This window comes from Arachis stenosperma, chromosome 10 (genome assembly GCF_014773155.1).
Source record: "Arachis stenosperma cultivar V10309 chromosome 10, arast.V10309.gnm1.PFL2, whole genome shotgun sequence".
Classification (NCBI taxonomy): domain Eukaryota; kingdom Viridiplantae; phylum Streptophyta; class Magnoliopsida; order Fabales; family Fabaceae; genus Arachis; species Arachis stenosperma.
The window spans coordinates 121,415,043-121,434,055 of NC_080386.1; the positions used below are offsets into that span (position 1 = coordinate 121,415,043).

The window sequence follows — 19,013 nt, forward strand, 5'->3', positions numbered from 1 at the left end:
TAATTAAATCAGCCACATATGTGTAAGAGGATGTATTACTACAACAGAAATATTTTCATATTAATACTTTTTATTAATATAAATTAATATTTTAAATTACTATTTTATTTTTATATTATATTAAAATTTATAATTTATACTTTAGAATTTAGTATATAAAACGTTAGTTAGTCAAATATGAATAAAATATTGAACAAAAATAATACATTTTATTCATCATATAATATTACTCTTAATATAAATTCTGTGTTTCTAAGAAAAAACTGAATAACTTTTATAAATTTATTTGTACATCCTTCTTTTTCTCTTTCAAAGAAATAAATTAGAAAAATGTTAAAGCTAAGAGTGGATAATTGTTTATGAAACCATTAATTAGAATAATGTATATCAACTATGTTAGATGTACACTAAAAATCAATCACTCATATAAAATATATATTAAAAATTATTTAACCAATACATATATTTATAATAGTTAATTTGAGTACTGATTTTTCATATATATATATATATATATATATATATATATACACACATACGGCAAAGAAGAAGGTCAATCTGATACTTGAGTCTTTAACTAGCAAAATTAATTCTGAAATTTGATAATAACCGCTGCTTAGCTCTGAGGGTGCTAATTAATTAGCAAATAAGAACTGCAGAGAAGAGCAACAAGAGCATCAATTATGAAGTTCATTATTGTTTATATAGAAAATGTTTGATAACAAAATTAGTCAAAAATAGTGAAAACTTTTTTTATTTAATATTTATTCATTGTTGTTAGAATTAATAAATACTAAATATGATAGACTTTGATTAATTTTTTTTTCTTCCTAGTGTTTATATTTAGATTCAGTTTTGTAATTTGGACAAATTAAACAACAATGTGTGTTCCTTCTCTAATATATATATACGTAGATGAAGAAAATAATATAATGAGGAAGAATAATTATATATTTGAATTAATTACTTGTACACACATTGTGAAGAAATTGAAGTAGATTGTATAATAATTAAGATTGAAAGAGAAATATATGTATATATAGCGTTGCCATACCTACAAAGGTGCGATGTATGTGTTCATCATCTCTTAGCTTTCTCAGAATATAAATTTGCTCTACATTCATTCTTGAATTATAGTAGTAGTAGTAGCAGCAATTGAAGATCAAGAACGACCTGAAGTAGTAGTAGTAGTAGTAGTGGTACCCTTATTATTATTATGATCTGGTTGGTGGCCTCCATTACGATCTGACGAGGAAGAATCTAGAAGCTTGGAACTGAAGGGTGTAGGGAAGAAGGGTCTGACAGGTGATGATGAACTGAATAATGAATGATGATGGTGATGGAGAAGAAGGCTAGTTGATGATGATGATGATGATGATGTGGATGAGGAGGATGAGTTCAAGAAGTGATGAATGTGACTATTGATGAATTGATGCTGCTGTTGTTTTATTGAATCTGCACCGCCATTATTATTATGACTACTACCTTCGAGAAGAGATGATGGGGTTGTTACAAATGGTGCATAAGGTGTGAAAATCTGCGGTGTAGCAGCAGCAACAGCAGTAGCAGAAGATAAAGGACCAAATAATAATTGTGAGGAAGCAGATGGGCCTACTTGCAAAGAAGATAAATGGTTCAATTGCATTGGATAACTACCATAATAATCTCCCATTTGATGATGGTGATGATAAATACTTGCAGAAGAAGAAGAACAAGAACTAGAAGGAAACAACAATCCATGGCTTCCCAAATTAGAAGCCTCAGGGGTAGAGTTGTTGTTGAAAAACAAACTCTGAAAGGGATTATTATTATTGGTAGTAGTCTCCATTGGGAAAAGTCTCTGAGTAGTGTAACCGCCTCCGAATTCTTGATTCTCATGATCCGCATTGTTTGATTTGAAGATCCACTTGGCTTTATTATTATTATTGTCGGAGGGCATGGTGGTCATTAAGTCCTTCCCTTTGAGAAACCTGGAAGAAGAAGAGGAGGAAGCGGAAGAGTCGAAATCCCAGAACCTGGGTTTCCAGAAAGAGGAAGGGTCATGGAGAAGATGAGGGAATAGGGTTTGCGGCGGTTGGAAGCAGGGTTGAGGGAAGTGAAGAGGGGGAAGCTTATCGATATCAAGTTTTGTAGCATCAAGAAGCCAATCGATGACTTTGCTTGGTTGAGAGAGTCCCAACTTGTCTTGCAAGTCGTACAATTGAATGGCGGTGGGGACTGAGAGCCTGATCCGACGGTCACGAAGCCCTCTTATGGTGCAAACCTTGCTGTGCCTGTCTTTTCCCCCAAATGACCTTGATACCCTCACGATTCTTGGATTCCGAAACGCCGACCATTGCCTTGTTGATGACGACGCCGCCGCCGCCGATCCCTTCAGGGTAAACTTGTCATTTTCATTGCTCTTCTTCTTGTTCTCTTCTATTATCATGCCTTCTTCCTTTCTTTCCATCATCATCGTCGTTAGATTCATTTTCACACCATCATCATCACAGCTTTCTCAAATTCTTCTTCTATTTGAAATCATACAGAAATTAAAATGATAAACTGTGTTATGTGCAAGTGAACTAAGTTACTAGCATGCATTTAGATTGAGAAGCACATAGAGCTTGGGTTAGTTTAATTTAATTTGCTGAGATCTCGAGAACTAGACTTACGTTACGCGCGTGTGAAGGCAAATTCGATCTTCATATCTGATTATTCTGCTGCTCTATGCTTTAGTTTTTCCTTCACCATACCCTTCAAAGAGAAGAAACAAATGAAAAAGGAGAAAACAAGTTTCAGCACAAAAACAGTAATACCCTAAAATTTTAGTCTTCACAAAATGGCCACATAAATCTTATTTATTTTAGCTCATCACCCAAAACCTTACACTTTCAAACTATTTTATGCCTGGGGAAAACATATTCACAAATCACTTTTAAATATTTACTATCTCAATATTTGTTTGAAAAACAACCATTATATGTATATATTAAAATTAGTTATCCAATTATACTATTAGTATAAAATATATGTTAAAATATAAGTTAAATAGTATATATATTTATACATAAATATATAATAATTAATTTTAATAACTGATTTTAGTGTATAAATAGTATTTTGTTTTTAAAAATATAAATATAATTAAATAATTATTAAAAATTTTAAATAAAAAATATATTAAAATTAATTTATATATTAAAAGTATAAAAATTTATGCTAATACTTAGTTATATATTCTTTAAATAGAAAATAATTGAATCAAAATAATTTTATTAATTTAATAATATATTATTAAAAGCTCTGCTAAAAGAATTGTATTGTATTGCATTGTGATTGTATACAAATTAAGCACTTTTTTGGTAAAAGCCGTATATGTATATACTTTTGAGGGAATGCAACTACACTTGATTATTTATAATAAAAAAATATTATTTATATATTAAAAGTTAATTATCATAAATTTATGTGTATTATATGTGTTATTTTATATATTTTTAACATATATTTTATATAAATATTTAATTAATGATTAATTTTTTATGTAGATATATAATTCAGAATTCTTATAGAAGAAATGATTCTTCCATAATGGATTTTTTGTTTCGTATAATCAAATCTAAATTAAAATTACTTATTAATAAAATAGAAAAAGAAAATTTCATATCCGTATGATCATGTGCTTGTAGAATTTTAAAAGGTAAATAAATTAAAAGAAATAAGAAATATATATTATGCATGGTTTTAACTGCAATTATGTGACTCCTTATGGGATGACACGTCAAACAAACTGGAGTAATGAATTACTCGATTTGTTCATACCACATACTGAACAATCACTGACTTAATGATTAACTGTTTACAATATCAATATTAATATAAAATAATTATTCATTATCAATTGAGTGTACATATATGAATTATAAAAAATTGTTATGTTTACATAAAAAAATATTAAATTATTTATTATATATTTATGTATATTTATATTTATTGTTTTATATATTTTTAAACATAAATTTCATATAAATAGTTAATTTAGTCATTATTTTATATATGTATATATATAACATGTTTGATGCATTTATTATACGGGTAAGACTCAGTACTAGACATTGTGAATTTCATACTGGACTTGCCTGCCCAAAGAGAGAAAGATTAAAAGAAAAGAAGGGGAAAAGGGAAGACCTTTAATCCATTTATATCTTTATTTTTAATATTAAAACTTTTTAAAATAAATAAATAAAGAAAAAGTATAAGATACCAATATATTATCGGTCAACTTATTGTTACTAATAATTAATTATTATTTTTTAAATATATGTATAAAGAGATACATTTAAAAAATATATTTATAAAAATATTTCTATTAGATACAGTTATAAAAAATATATTTTTATTAGACACATCTACAAAGACACTTTTATTAAACACAGTTATAAATAAGAGTTGGCAGAAGTTGACAAAAATGCTGTTGGTAACGTAGTGAAATTGATAAATAAATAAGAGAAAGAAGGGCATGCTCTTTCCAAGCAACCACAAATATCTTTATCAAGAAATTCCCCACCAAAGAAAAAAGGAAAGAAAGAAAATTCCACATAGCGTTAATAATTCACATGCATGGTATGGAAGAAGAAGAAGCAGCAGCAAGCATACATGAAAGTGATGAAACCTAAGAATTATTAAGTGCTTTAATAATATCTAAAAATGAAGTATTAGAGGGTAATTAAGTAAATAATAAAGTAGGATATATATGGTGGAAGAAATTTGATTGATCAAGTTGATATATAAGTCATAGTCAGATTCAAAAGTTGTGGTGTATGCAATTGGAGTGTGTGATGAGTTGGGATTAGATCATATAGATATGTAGCTGCTGCAATATATAGATGAGGGACCAACGTAGGTTCTTAAAAGCATCCACTCAACTTATAGAAAATTAGGGACCACATACATTGCAATAAACACAGATAAATGGCAGTGAGATTTGCACGGCATAATATATATACATCACACTATATTACATAACATGTAAACTCTCAATCTTTCATTCTCTACCATTTAATCAATTTTGGTTAGTCACTAAACATGTTTTAACTTTAAACTTCATTTATATTAGAATTTACTGTTTAATTTCGATGCATTGGCAATATAAGATATCTTATACAGGTATATAATACATATGTTCTTTCATATGACTATTCACGCGATTAATATAAAATATAGTTATTTTTATTAATATAGCGTTACGTCTCATTAAACTTAAATTTTAAAATTTATTATAAAAATATTATGTGTATATAAAAATATAGTCACTAAATTAATTATTATATTATTAATGTTAAATAAGCAACTCAAATTTTAAATTTAAATTTAGGTGATAACAAATTTATTATATATCTTTGAACAATTATTACATCATCTATCAATAGATGTGTGTGTAAGTATAATAGTTATAATATTTCATATGTATATTTATAAGCTAATTGATTAATAAAGCACCAAGTTAAGACTTTTCTATGACTATATATACATATACTCTATGACTTGAATAATTTGTACTAGCTAGGCTAGTTTCTTGCCTAATTGCCTACTAAGTAAACTGTTGTATGTCTTGCATAGATAGATGATAGAGATTTAAATATATGTAGTACTTTATGGCTTGCCAAACAAGTAACCCTAAGAGACAATTATTGCTAGGCACTGAAATATATATCTAACACATAATAATAAAAATAAAAAATAGGTGAAAATGGGTGTTTGCCAGATTAATGTTTCAAGCTTCAACAGTATAGTATGTGTCTAGTGAATTAGGTTATTGCTGAACAAGAAACCCTAGCTAGTTACTCACCAACACCACTACCACCTTATCTAAGTTTGTTAACTAAATTAAATCATTAATTAAGATTGATTGAGTGGTTAATTCAGTTGTTTGTTTCAGCAAGTGTCGGTATTCAAATTTTGTCTTGTGTATATTGTGACTTATTAACCCGCACAAATTTTTAAATAGAATTTCGATCCACAACAGATTAGTCTGATTTTTAATCTGTCAAATTGGGTAATACCGCAAAATATTTAAAAAAAAAGTCGTTTAAGAAAACTCAAAAAATTAAGTTGATTATGTTGATGGATGAAAATTGAGGAAAGTGTATAAATAGAAAGTAGGTTTGTGAGAGTGAGAGTGAAATAAAGGGGATATATACATAGCACTATAGTAGAAGATTTTTCCTTCAAAACTAAGCAATACCTAGAAAACAGGAATCTTCTTCACCCCAAAAATAATTGACAACTTCATCATCCGGACACTGCACAAACTGCAGTTATACATTGTCTAAAGCTGCACCCTACTTTATAACATTTTTTTTTCTTTTTTCTTTATTTTGTTTTTTAACCTAAAAAGAAAAAGAAGTTAAAAAACTGAATGAATTAAAACCATATGAACCCCAGAAACCTACCAACAATAAGTACTCAATTCAAGGGTGAAAACTCATTACTGATCCCAAGGCTCACCCTAGATCTCCCCCCACAAAAAATAAAAAGCTAAAAGAAAGAAAGAACTGAACTTTGTCCCCCAAAAAAGGAAAAAAAAGATTTAATTAATTAAATAGATATATTTCTTATTTTTTATTTTTTTATTATTTTTCAGAAGCAAAATGATTATGAGTTTTGGCGTATTTGAAGTACTGCAGTCTTTTACTCAAGAAAGAGTGGAGAATAATTTTTAAAAGGGTATCACAGTTTCTAATTTTGAACGTGATTCTGATTCAATCTGTATATCAATATATGTATCTGTGAGTTTGTTGATTATTATTATTATTATTATTAAATAATTATTATTATTAGAAAAGTTGAAATATAAATTAAAGGATGGATGTAGTAGTAGATACTATTACTGATGAGTGAATTCAGAAAATCTACTGTACGGATGTAGTAGGTATAGTATTATATGCAGCTCTCTTTATAATTATAACAATTTATATGTATGTTGGTAGTTGATGAGTAATAAGGTACCCAGAATTGTATTTAGAAAAATCTAATTAATCAGTTAAGATTTTAATTGTATTATGATCAGCAAAAATTTAAAATTAAAGCTAAGGCATCATTTTATTAGCAAAAGTTCCAATATCTCAAAGTAGAAATGATTGTATTATTACAAGTGTCTCACATTTTTCATGGAATAGTTTATAAATGAGAGATAACTAACCTTCACCTTAAGACCTAGTTTCCAGAGTTCATAAGTTAATTCCACTCAATTTTAACATTTCATTATCATAAAATCTTTCTAAACAACTTGCTTCATAATGTGAAATTGCTTGAATTTAAAAAGACAAATTATAGAGTTTATGTTAAAGATAGATGGTTAGCAACTGCAAGATCGAAGAATAGCAATAGAATTTTTTAGTTTGATTAGATGGGTCTGATTTTCATAGGCTATGATGATATTAAGAGTGGCTGAAAATTGCTCGGCCATGCAATTGTGCAGATGCTATTAAAAAATTCTTCAATTATAACATAGTATCATATATTATGAGTTGTTAGTATTTTTGTATGGAGTAGTATTTGCGTACCTTGGATGTTGAGGTAGTAAGATGCAATTTTTATGACTTAAGTAATTTTTTTGTGAGAGTTTCGTACAAGAGTAATGTTATATTTTTTTGAGTATGTGATCAACAATCATTTTTGTTTAAGTTAAGAGTGAAATTTAAATTTGAAATCCAATATAAAAAAATTATGCCATTTGAATTATAGCTTGTTAATGATCAACAATAATTTATATTTATAAAGATTTTATATATAAAAAATATATAATTTATACTTATATTTATTAGAATTTTATACATATAAATAATATAATTTACACTTTTTTTAGAATTTGTATACATAAATTAATAAAATTTATTTATTAAAAATAATTTAATATAAAGAATAAAATTTATTTATTAAAAATAATTTAATATTTATACTGACTAAATAAGGTCTAAAATTACTAAAAATTACTACCCAAATTTCTCTTCATATAAAAGACTCTTTCTCTCCTGTTTATAAATTGAACTTCTACAAAGAATTTAAAAAAATAGAATATAATTTTTATTTTAAATAAAGTCATTCTCGATGTTTAATAATATTAATAACAACAATAATATAGGATTTAATTATTTTTGTGTTAATAATATATTTTAAGAATATGATAAAAAAATTTAATAATTTTTTATAAAATATTTTTTATAATATTATTAAAATATTAAAAAATATAAATATATTTTTATCATAAAGTTATTATTCTCAAAAAGTTAAATTTATATATATATATATAACGATTTTAATACGCAGTTAGATGATAGTTTTGATTGACATTCTCTATGCAGATAATACAAACTACCATTCAAAAAGAAATCTAAATTATATTAAATTTTGGATTACCAATAATATAATTCGGCCAAAGAAAGTAATATTATGAAAATCCGTCAACAGCTGGATATGTTACCCATATTAAATGCCTTTGAAGTTGCATTATTTATCGTATCTATTAGATATATAATTCTTCATATGTTTTTATCGAATAATTTGAACTTTTAGAATAATGAGTTAGTTTCATAATAATATCATTAAATTTTTTAAAAGAATACAATAATATGGTCATTTTGTTGTAAAATTTTTTTCCCAAATACAGCTAGATTAAATATTAATAATAGTTCCAAGTACTTTAATTTAATTAATCGTTCCACCATAATTCATATTGCATTACATTTTTTAAATTAGTTTAACTATGGAGCTAACCTTTTTTAAAATAATATCAGCCAAATTTTTGAAATTACTTTTTTATCCTAAATTCTAAATCCTTCAACAATTTAGAATTAAAAAATAATTTTATAGAAGATAAAAAATTAATAAATATTAATTAATTGAATAAAATATACTTTTGTCTCTAATATTTGTAATTTTTTAAAATATTAATTAATTAAAAGTGGATTCCCTGTTCATGTTCTTTTGTAATATATGAAGCACCAAGCTAATTATTGTGGTCTGTTAATTTCTACTCCTTTTTCAATTATTTTTTAACAACTAATGAACTAATTATTTTTCATTCAATATTAATTAATTCTTTTTAAAATTACTTTTAGTTTTATCTTAAATTCTAAGTACTAAATCTTAAATTTTAAATTCTAAATTTTAAATTCTAATTCTAAATCATAAAATCCCCAGAAATAAGGATTTATAATAAAAAAATAGTTAATATTATCTAATTAAAAATTGATTCCTTATATTTATTATTATTGTTATGAAAGATTTAGGCTTAAATATGTTAGCAATCCAAATCCAAAGTATAATTGAAAAATGATGCTTGTAACATCTTTATTTTGGCACTCTTGAACTGGCTAGTTTGGTCTCTTTTAATATATAGCTCATAATCTTTGCTCATTGTGCAAAGTACAAACATAAGTAGATCATTCTTAATTTTGTCAAAATTCTGATTTCATATTTATATAATTGTTTAAATGGCGTTATTTTAATAAATAAAATTCCTTTAATCATAATAGCAATAATGTATGTGTTTAGAAAAAATGCAAGGTTAAATTTATTTTAGTTTAATAAATAATCATTAATTTGTATAGTATTTAATTTAATTTATTATTTAATATAATCATCAATTATTTATGTTAATTTGAATATTTTATTAGGTGAGAAAATGATAATATCATTTATTTTGAATTGTATAAAACAAGTAACCTCTGTATGAACAAAAAATTACTAAAAAAGCAGGGATGTAGAACGTACAATTATTTATATTATTATACAGTAATAATATAGTAAAAGCATAACACCATGTGTATGTATCACCTATCATGGAGAAAAAAGAAAAATATTTTTCAAATAATAATGCTCAAATTTGGGTTTGATCAAAGGTGGAAATTCAGATGCAGCCGACTTTACATAAAATTGATAGTTGAGAACCGTTAGATAAAAATTTAGTCAAATCAGTTAAATCATCTAACAGCTCTCAATTATCAATTTCACGTGAAGTCAACTGCGTCTGATGAGTTTCACATTGATTAAAAGTTCAAAATGAAACAGATTAAACTTTACTTTTAATTAATGTTTATAGTAATCTAGATGTATGTACAAATTAATCAAAATACAAGCATATCCAAAAAACACAATCCTATATATTTTTCAATTTAATTACCGTGGTAATTAAATTCCATAAAAGAAAATGGTTTAATTTATGGAAATAATAAATAAAAAAATATATGTGAATATGTGAAAAATGAAAAAAGAATATTGATGGTGGGTTTGAATGGTACTAGGGAGTTGATAAAAATGATGAGTAGAATCAATCTCAATATATCCAAATTAATGCTTGCTATACATAAATGTTGAGCAGAGGGGGAAAAAAGTAGAGACGAATTTTCCTTTCATGTACTACGAATTTTATTACTTTTTTCATGAAAGATGCAAAATGAAAACGCCATATCATTACTATAGCACTGATGGTTGTGAAGAAGCTAGTAGTGATGAATTATGAGTAGTTATTTATACCTTGTCTAAATTGAATGAATTGTTTATTTATATCTATCTTATTATTCATATACACCATCACCATCACTCACTGTAATAACTAAAACACATGTGACCCAGTTATTTAATGTCATCCGCATTAGTTGTCAAAAGAGATTCAAGGATTCATCATTTTCATTTTCATTTTGAGTGTAACAAATAAATTCCCATTGTCGGTTGGGGACATGAGCTTATTATTTCTTCTTAATTATCTATCCCTGGTGAAAATCATTCAATTCAATTTAGTTAAATAATCAACGTTGCTGCATGCATGCCTAGCTATAATCAATTATTCAGGCTAAGTTTAATCACAATTAAATTACATTAATCTTCTCTCCTAAAATTTGGCCACATTATTTAATATCGAAAAGGTTTGGTAACTCAGAAAAATTAGCCAGAAACAATCATAAAATAATTTTTTAACATTTTAACGATTAAGTAAAAGTACATAAATAATCATAAACTTATTAATACGACCTCTCGTATAAAAACAAGTTTTATATAATTTGTCCAAAAAATTTTCGATTTACATCAAATATACTCCTAACAGCTAATTTTTCAAAAAAAATTAGGATAATTTAACAACAATTTAACAAGAACAATCTTTAACACAAGTAAATTAGACACATATGTCATTATTATTACTAGATTGGTCCTATGCTTTCTGAAAAATTTACTGTCACAGGTATATTTGATTCAAATGAAAAACTTTAAAGATAAAATTGAAATAAAACAAAATTTAATGATATTTTTAAAATTTTTGATAAATTTTAAGGACAAAAAATATACTTTATCATAATATATATAGAATTTAATTTTGATATATTATTAATATAAAATAATTTTATATATACATTAAATGATGTAATGTCACATAATAAATATAATTACTTTTTACATTGACCACATAAATACTCATCATAAAAAACAGACGTAATTATACGACTGTATAAAATGCTTTATATTGTGAGTGTATTAAAATTAAACTCATATATATATATATATATATATGAGAAAAGATGATGAATCTATTTGTTAGTGAGTTAGTGTCTTTTTTTTCTCTGTGTGAATAGCTTGAAGATGTTTGATTTGCATTTTCTATCTAGATTTTATCCAGAGAATTTGTAGATATACATATATATCACATGCTGAAGAAGGAGTTATTGCACTGTGCAAAAAGGGTAAACTGAGCAAAAGAGACAGGAGCAGCAAACCCTAGAGAAGATGAACAGTGTGTCAGGATGAAAAAACGTTGAGAAGTATAGTACATAGTCAAATATTACTATTACATTATTACTACAAGTTTAGCAGATAATTAAATGCTTATTACTACCATCTTAATTACTTGTAAGACATTTGGAAGAAGGGTGCAGTTGGAATGGGACACTCTTCAGTGGGACAAGCTGGAGAATAAAATTTAGGGGGTGGAGAATAAAATTTTGGAAAGTTTAGAAGTATGTTTTTCTGTCTTAAAATATTTTAAAAGTTTTACAAAGTTCATTTTTCAGTTTTTTTATTTAATATTTTAAATATGTTTTTGTTATATTTTTTAGGATTAACGATGTTGGGGTAATAAAAATACTGACTCATAATTCTAGAATTACAATTTTATGTAGTTATACAAATAATTATTTAAAATTGTAATTTTAGCTTTTAACATTGTTTCACCCGCAAATAATTATTCTCTGTTATTTTGTGCTTCATTCAGATCTACATTATTGTAGACAACTTTTCTTTGGGAGGCAGAGCACTTCTTGGAGAGTTTGAATAAGTTTGTTTGTGTTAATTATGTTAAGTGTATAAAAAAAAATTAGTGGTTAAATGAGTTATTTATACCTATTAAAATATAAAATATATATTAAAAATAAATTAAATATATATATATAACTAATTAGATTATTAATTTTTTGTGTGTATATAATTTTTTTTATTAAACAATGCTACATGATTAATAATAATTTATACTTACATTTATAAGAATTTGCTTAAAAAAAATATATATTTTATATTTATATTATTAAAATTTATACACATAAATTAATATAATTTTTATTTAAATTTATTAAAATTTATACATATAAAGTCATAAATTAATAAAATTTATTTATTAAAAATAGTTTAATATTTATGCTGATTAAATATAGATCAAAATTGCTAAAAACAGAACCTCCGAAAATTTCTGTTTTTTATCTGTACTATATATGATTCTTCTGAATTTTTTATAATAGAGATTTAGACACTGCTCCTTAATTAGTCGATTGTAATTCTAGCATTCTGATCATCACGCGGTTAATTAAGTATATTATGGATAATAATGATGGTTTCTTCCACATGCTCTCTACTGGAGCCTGATTTTGTTATTGAAGTTTGTATGTTTTAATTAGTTAATTAGCGTCTTCGATCGCTACCCATTTTCAAGGTGATTAATAAGGATTGATTTAAGGATAAACTATCAACAATATATTCGAAATATTTTATCGTTAATAAAAATATTCTCAAATTTTATTATCAATAAAATTAAAATATTTTTAAATTATTTAAAAATATAATAAAATGCACATCTATGAACTTAAATTAAAAAAGGTGACATGCGTATCAAACAAAATTTTTTATGTGATAAGTAAAATTTTGATATTGATAAATAAGTCATATCACAATTTTTATTAACGGATTTCATTTCGATTGGATATTTTTGATATATTTTAAAATTATTTGAGAACAATTTTATTAATAACAAATTTAGAGATATTTTTAGAGTAAAGTATCATTTTTGTCTCTAACATTTAGAGTAAGTTCTAAAGTTGTTCCTAACATTTCAATCATCCTATTTAAGTTTCTAACGTTTTAAAATTGGCTCAATATTGTTCTGCCATTAGGGATCCGTTAATAGAATTGACGGTAGAACAAAATTGAGACGATTTTGAAATGTTAGGGATTTAAATAAAACGAAAACGTTGGGGACAAAAATGATACATAAAAATAAATTTTGATTTTATCCTTAATTAATATCAATTTTCTTACTGGACATAATATTCAATTATTTTTTAATCATATCTAAGTAAATTACACTTAATCACATTACTTTTATTCTAAATAATTTTTTTTTATATTTTTATTTTAACTTATAACTTTAAGTATAAAATTATCAAAAAATAAATTTATTTAAAATTAAAGTAATGTGATTAAGTATAATTTAAATAATTGAATACTATGTATAGTAAAAAATTGATATTATTAAAGGATAAAACTAAAATTTATTTCTATATATCATTTTTGTTCCAACATTTTTGTTCTATTTAAGTCCCTATCATTTTAAAATCGTTTCAATTTTGTCCTGCCATCAATTCTGTTAACGGATCCCTAACAGCAGGATAACATTGAATCAATTTTAAAATGTTAGTGACTTAAATAGAATGATTGAAACATTAGGAACAACTTTGGAACTTATCTCAAACGTTGAAGACAAAAACGATACTTTACTCATATTTTTATCAACGTGACTTAAATAGGATGATTGAAACATTAGAAACAACTTTAAAACTTATCTCAAACGTTAAAGACAAAAACGATTCTTTACTCATATTTTTATCAACGTCAAAATCATATAAATATATTTTTAGTAGTTTATCCTTGATTTAATTCTTGCCTTTGTTGATTGGACTTTAAATGGCTAATAATATTTAGGAGATAACAAAAATCAACCTAAATCAATTTAAAATTATTTTATTTTATATTTATTAATTATTTTTGAAATAAATATATAATATTAAATATAATAAATATGTAATTTTAGATACTATATATTTATTGTTTCCTTAGTATTACTATAAATAGCTTAGCTTTGATGATCTTATCATCATTATTCTCTCAACCAAATATAATATATATTTCGATAATCAGTTTTAACATCTTGAAATAAGAGATGAACTTATATTTAATTTAGGTTTTTTTTTGTAAAAGATGTTAATTTTTTATTATTTCATTGTTTATTTTCTTATCTAAGACTAGATTGAATTTGAGTTCTTTTAAGTTTATGAATAGACTAATAATAACTTTACAAAATATTTTATACATATACACAAAAAAATAACTATCAAATAAATTATTTGTTTATATTTTAAAATATATTTTATACGAATAATTAATTTTAATGAACACACATAACATAGATGATACTTTTATATTTGCAATTTTGCATTATGCTTTTTTATTGAGGTCTTCTTCCAAAATGATGAATACAGCTTGTTAATGAATTTTGTCGAACACATTAGTTAATAATACAAAAATAATAGTTTCTTTTTTCAAAATTTTACTCTTTTCAATAAATTAAAGACTTAACCACTTTCAAGTTTCTAAGATAAACCCTTTGTTAATCAACTTTTTTTTTTTAAAATAGTAAGCAAAAAAGGAGAGTGAAAATCAAACACAAAACTGCAAAGTAAAAAATACGTTAAAGATTTAATTGCTAATTGTTTTCGTATCTCCCTTTTTCATAGTGCATGTTTAGTATAAGTATGGCTGAAAATGAGAAACTTGGGATGTACTCAAAATATTCTATTCATTATTGTTGAAGGCCCTCTCAGCTTCCATTGAACAGCACAAGGCCCGTTGGCCACAAAAATAACATTACAAGAATCTGATTGGCTGGGCCTCATTTAGGAATCCCTTAGTTTCCACTGAAAATTTGACTTTTGACTTTTGACTTTTGACCAACCAATTTCTCAGAAATTTTTTTGACCAAAGTCACTTTAGCTATATGCATGCGCAATCTAACAAACTTTATGCAACATTTTGCTTCAAAATACTCTTTTCTTATTATGGTTGGTTGTAAATTAGTTATATATATAAAATATTAATTAAAATATAATATATATATTAAAAATAAATTAATTAAATTATATATATTTATATATAAATACATAACAGTTGATTTTAATGTATAAATAATATTTTTAAAATATTATTTTTCTAAATCTTTTTTTTAGACAAAAAAGTGAACAACAAAACCTACTTAAGTTGGTCAAATAATTAATTTATTATCTATTTAAGTAAGTGTAAAAATTTTGAGTTATATATATATATATATATATATATATATATATATAATAATTTATTGATTAACAACAAATTTTAAAAAGAAATTCGTGACGAATTAATTCTTATCCTTATAGATGGAAAGATACTATGAAAAATAAGAAAAACTATATATAGTAATTTTTTGAAAAAAAATTAGGATGACATTATAAATATAAATATAAATAAATGATATAAAGGGAAAAGGAAGAAGAATAGTGGAATGTGGATGTATGTGGTCCAATTTATATGGCGTGCAAATGAAAAAAAAAAAAAAAAAAAGAAAAAAAGAAAAAAGAATAATGAAAGTTTTATGTTCAGTGTGGATGAAGCTACTACTATGGTCCAGGCTCCACACCTTTTAATTTCGTCACACTCTTAACCTTATAAAACTTTCATTATCAATTTTACCACACCAGACGAGTTGCTTCTTTTGGTGCGAGAACTGAGAATGACACTACGCCCCAAAAGTTTTAAGACTGTGTAATCGTAATGGTGTATGCATATTCATTAGCTCTCAGTTTGAAATTTCATCATTAGTCTTAAGGAGTTAAACTCCAAAATATTTTTAAAATTCTAATTACACTAATTACATTTTTAAAATGGCAGAAATTGATCACGTTAAACTCTAATGACATGATGAGTCAACTGATGAAAAAAGGTTGAGAAATTAATATAATGTACTTCTGTCAAGAATATAATTAATGTAATTAAAATTTGAGGACTATTTTAGTGTACACAATTAATTTTCGAAATTACTTTGTGACTTAACTCATGAATTAATTCATTCATGTGAGGATTTTTTTTCTGATAGAAAAAGAACAACACATGTATTCTATAGCTAGTATTAAATATATGGGTGTATACTCTTTTACAATTGGTAGTAATCATGAGTTTTGACGCAGAAAATGCTATGCACACACAAAAATAAAATGAACTCGTTAATATGGGCTCAATACAAGAGAATACACGTTAAATAAAGATGAAGATGATTCATTGATTCTTGCATTAAGAAGGCATTCATGGAAGTTGGAAGATAGGATCATTGCATGTGGCTGCAGATTGATTTGAAGCATGCTAATGGTAGTTTTAGACTAACTCAAAATTATGTGATGAATTGCGAAAAACTTAAGATTATAAATAGAGTTAGCACATTGGAAGAGAAATCCAGTGTGAAAGGTTATCAAATTCATTTAGATTTTTGCAAATTGGATACAAAATTTGATGCAGCAAAAGCAGCAGAGCCACCTAGGACACATATGAGGGCGACTGCGAGCTGTGCGGCCACCTCACCGAGGTTGTCTTCAGGCACAAGGTAAACAAAGAGAGGTCCCAAGAGAAGCAAAGCAAGGCTGAGTGTTAAGAGTGTCCCTGGTGTTCCGGGATCAGTGGCAGCAGACAACACTCCAAACTCCTCTGCCTTTGAGAGCAGACCAAGCTGCTCGATTTTCGAGAGGGAGAAGCCGAAATTCTCTGCTGCAGACAGAAGCCCTGCTTTCTCTGCTTTGCTTAGAAGCCTTAGCTGCTCCATTCTTCTTAGGAGTTTTACCGGAGGCGAGCTTGTCGCCGGGCTGCTCCGTGGTTGTTCCCCAATTGGGAACACAGTTGAATTCTGTACACAAGATAGATAAACTCTCCATTTAACTCGAGTTTTTCAATATTATTATCTTAATCATTTCAATTGATTTTCATCATTTCTATTAAAATGATTTTACTATTTAAATTTTCTCTATTTTAAATTGTGTGTGCGCATTTAGACTGCATTTAGAAGCATTTAGACTGCATTTAGAAGAGAGACTGAGACTAATAGATAGAAGATACAAAGACTAAGTATTGTGTTTGGTGTAAAATAGACTGAGATATCAAATATGTCTCAATATAATATTTGATTTAAGATAAATATAGAGATTAAACGGTAAATTTGAAATTTGAAAAGATATATGAGAATATTTCTACAAAGAAATATTATAAAAATTTCAGTTTTTATCTCTAAAAAAATTCAATCTCTTATATCCTTACTTTCTAGAAATATTGAAGGAATTAAAATTTTAGTTCTAACCTCTAATCACTAAACACAATATTTAGTCCTAGTCTCCGAATGTCAGTCCCATTCTTAGTCCAAGAGAAAACAAATGCAGCTTTTAAGGGCATGTTCCAAATCATGTCTTACTTTAGGGGTTCTAAGTCCCATAGCGCAATTGGAATCGATCATTATTTTAGTAAACATGATGAGTCTGTGGGACTATTCGGAGCTTAACTCACCTAAAAGGCTAAAATATTATCCAAAATAATCCTCGTAAAAACTGAATTCCATGTCTCTAATATAAAATAGGTTTAAACAACATTAAAGAAAACGTTTTAAGACTTAATCATCACTACAACGTTATCCAACTCTTTTTTTTTGTTGACAACAAAAACTCCTAAGTTCACTTACTTATAACTAATTGTTCTGTTTCCATAGCTAAAGTTTCATGACAATCAACTTAATTAGGAGATAGGGCAAAAAGAAATGAAGTTTAGACAATGATCCAATATTCGAAATGAAAAAATAAAAATAAAAAATAAGGTAGACTAACCTTTCTAGAAGAAACAGTTTTAGAGACTAATGGAAGGGGCTTCTGAGTAGCCATGGATTTGACAATCAAAGGTGACAAATAGTTTCTTTCAGAAGAAGAAGAAGAAGAATGGCAGAAGAAGGGTATTCCTCTGCTGTTGCTGCAAATGGATGCTGTGGATTCCATAACCATTAACCTTTCCTTATCGCCTTGTCTCAAGATTTGGTGGCTATGGAAACAACAAACGAAACCACTTTGTGGATGATACTCATCCTCATCATCATGATGCATGAACAAGATTCATCATCATTGGTGTTCCACATTTTACATCTCCACGTGTTTTGATATGGTTGGTGCTTTTCATCTAAGCGACTTCACCATTACCATTTTTTTTATTATTGGGTAAATGGGCCGAAGCCCACACAACTTTTTTATTGGTTTTTCTTCTTTTTTGGAGAGAGGAAACTGAATTCTCTTTTAAAGGAAAATGTACGGACTGGCCCAGAATAAAGAAAATATAAAGGAAAAAAAAATACAGAGAAAAAAAGTAAAAAGTAAGGAAGAATTCTTCCCAATAGCAATTCAATCGTTATAAGCTAATGGAAAAAAAAATTCAATCATTAATAAATCATGTAAAACTATATGTTTAGTGTTTATAAAAATTTAATTAAATTAATGGAATAAAGTTTCATATTTTTATTCTGATATATTTAATTTTCTTTTGTGAAATATTTTGCTAAACAAATATATATAATTGCATATAAATAATATACACAAATATATAATTATTGGTTATTAATCGTTTGGGACACTGAGAATATCAAATTGTAACAAATTGGAATATTGGAT

The 19,013-nt window shown here is 26.0% G+C and overlaps 2 protein-coding genes across 3 annotated transcripts; both read right to left on the reverse strand.

Moving 5' to 3' along the window:
- Window positions 1–424: 424 nt before the first annotated feature.
- On the reverse strand, window positions 425–2,922 carry LOC130957961 (transcription factor TCP5-like). Of its 2 annotated transcripts, XR_009077307.1 has the most exons (4): window positions 2,870–2,922; window positions 2,655–2,736; window positions 1,055–2,510; window positions 425–653 (listed from the first exon to the last, which is right to left on the reverse strand). XR_009077307.1 is itself a non-coding variant. In XM_057884826.1 (3 exons), exon 3 carries the CDS (start codon window positions 2,468–2,470, stop codon window positions 1,163–1,165), a length of 1,308 nt encoding a protein of 435 aa, XP_057740809.1. In that variant the 5' UTR covers window positions 2,471–2,510; window positions 2,655–2,736; window positions 2,870–2,922; the 3' UTR covers window positions 973–1,162. The 2 variants fall into 2 exon arrangements, 1 of the variants encoding a protein (XP_057740809.1); XM_057884826.1 differs by lacking the exon at window positions 425–653 and having other exon boundaries at window positions 973–2,510.
- A 13,659-nt stretch (window positions 2,923–16,581) lies between these two features.
- On the reverse strand, window positions 16,582–18,466 carry LOC130955010 (uncharacterized). Its single transcript, XM_057881790.1, has 2 exons — window positions 18,186–18,466; window positions 16,582–17,221 (listed from the first exon to the last, which is right to left on the reverse strand). Exons 1-2 carry the CDS (start codon window positions 18,453–18,455, stop codon window positions 16,799–16,801), a joined length of 693 nt encoding a protein of 230 aa, XP_057737773.1. The 5' UTR covers window positions 18,456–18,466; the 3' UTR covers window positions 16,582–16,798.
- Between the last annotated feature and the right edge of the window lie 547 nt (window positions 18,467–19,013).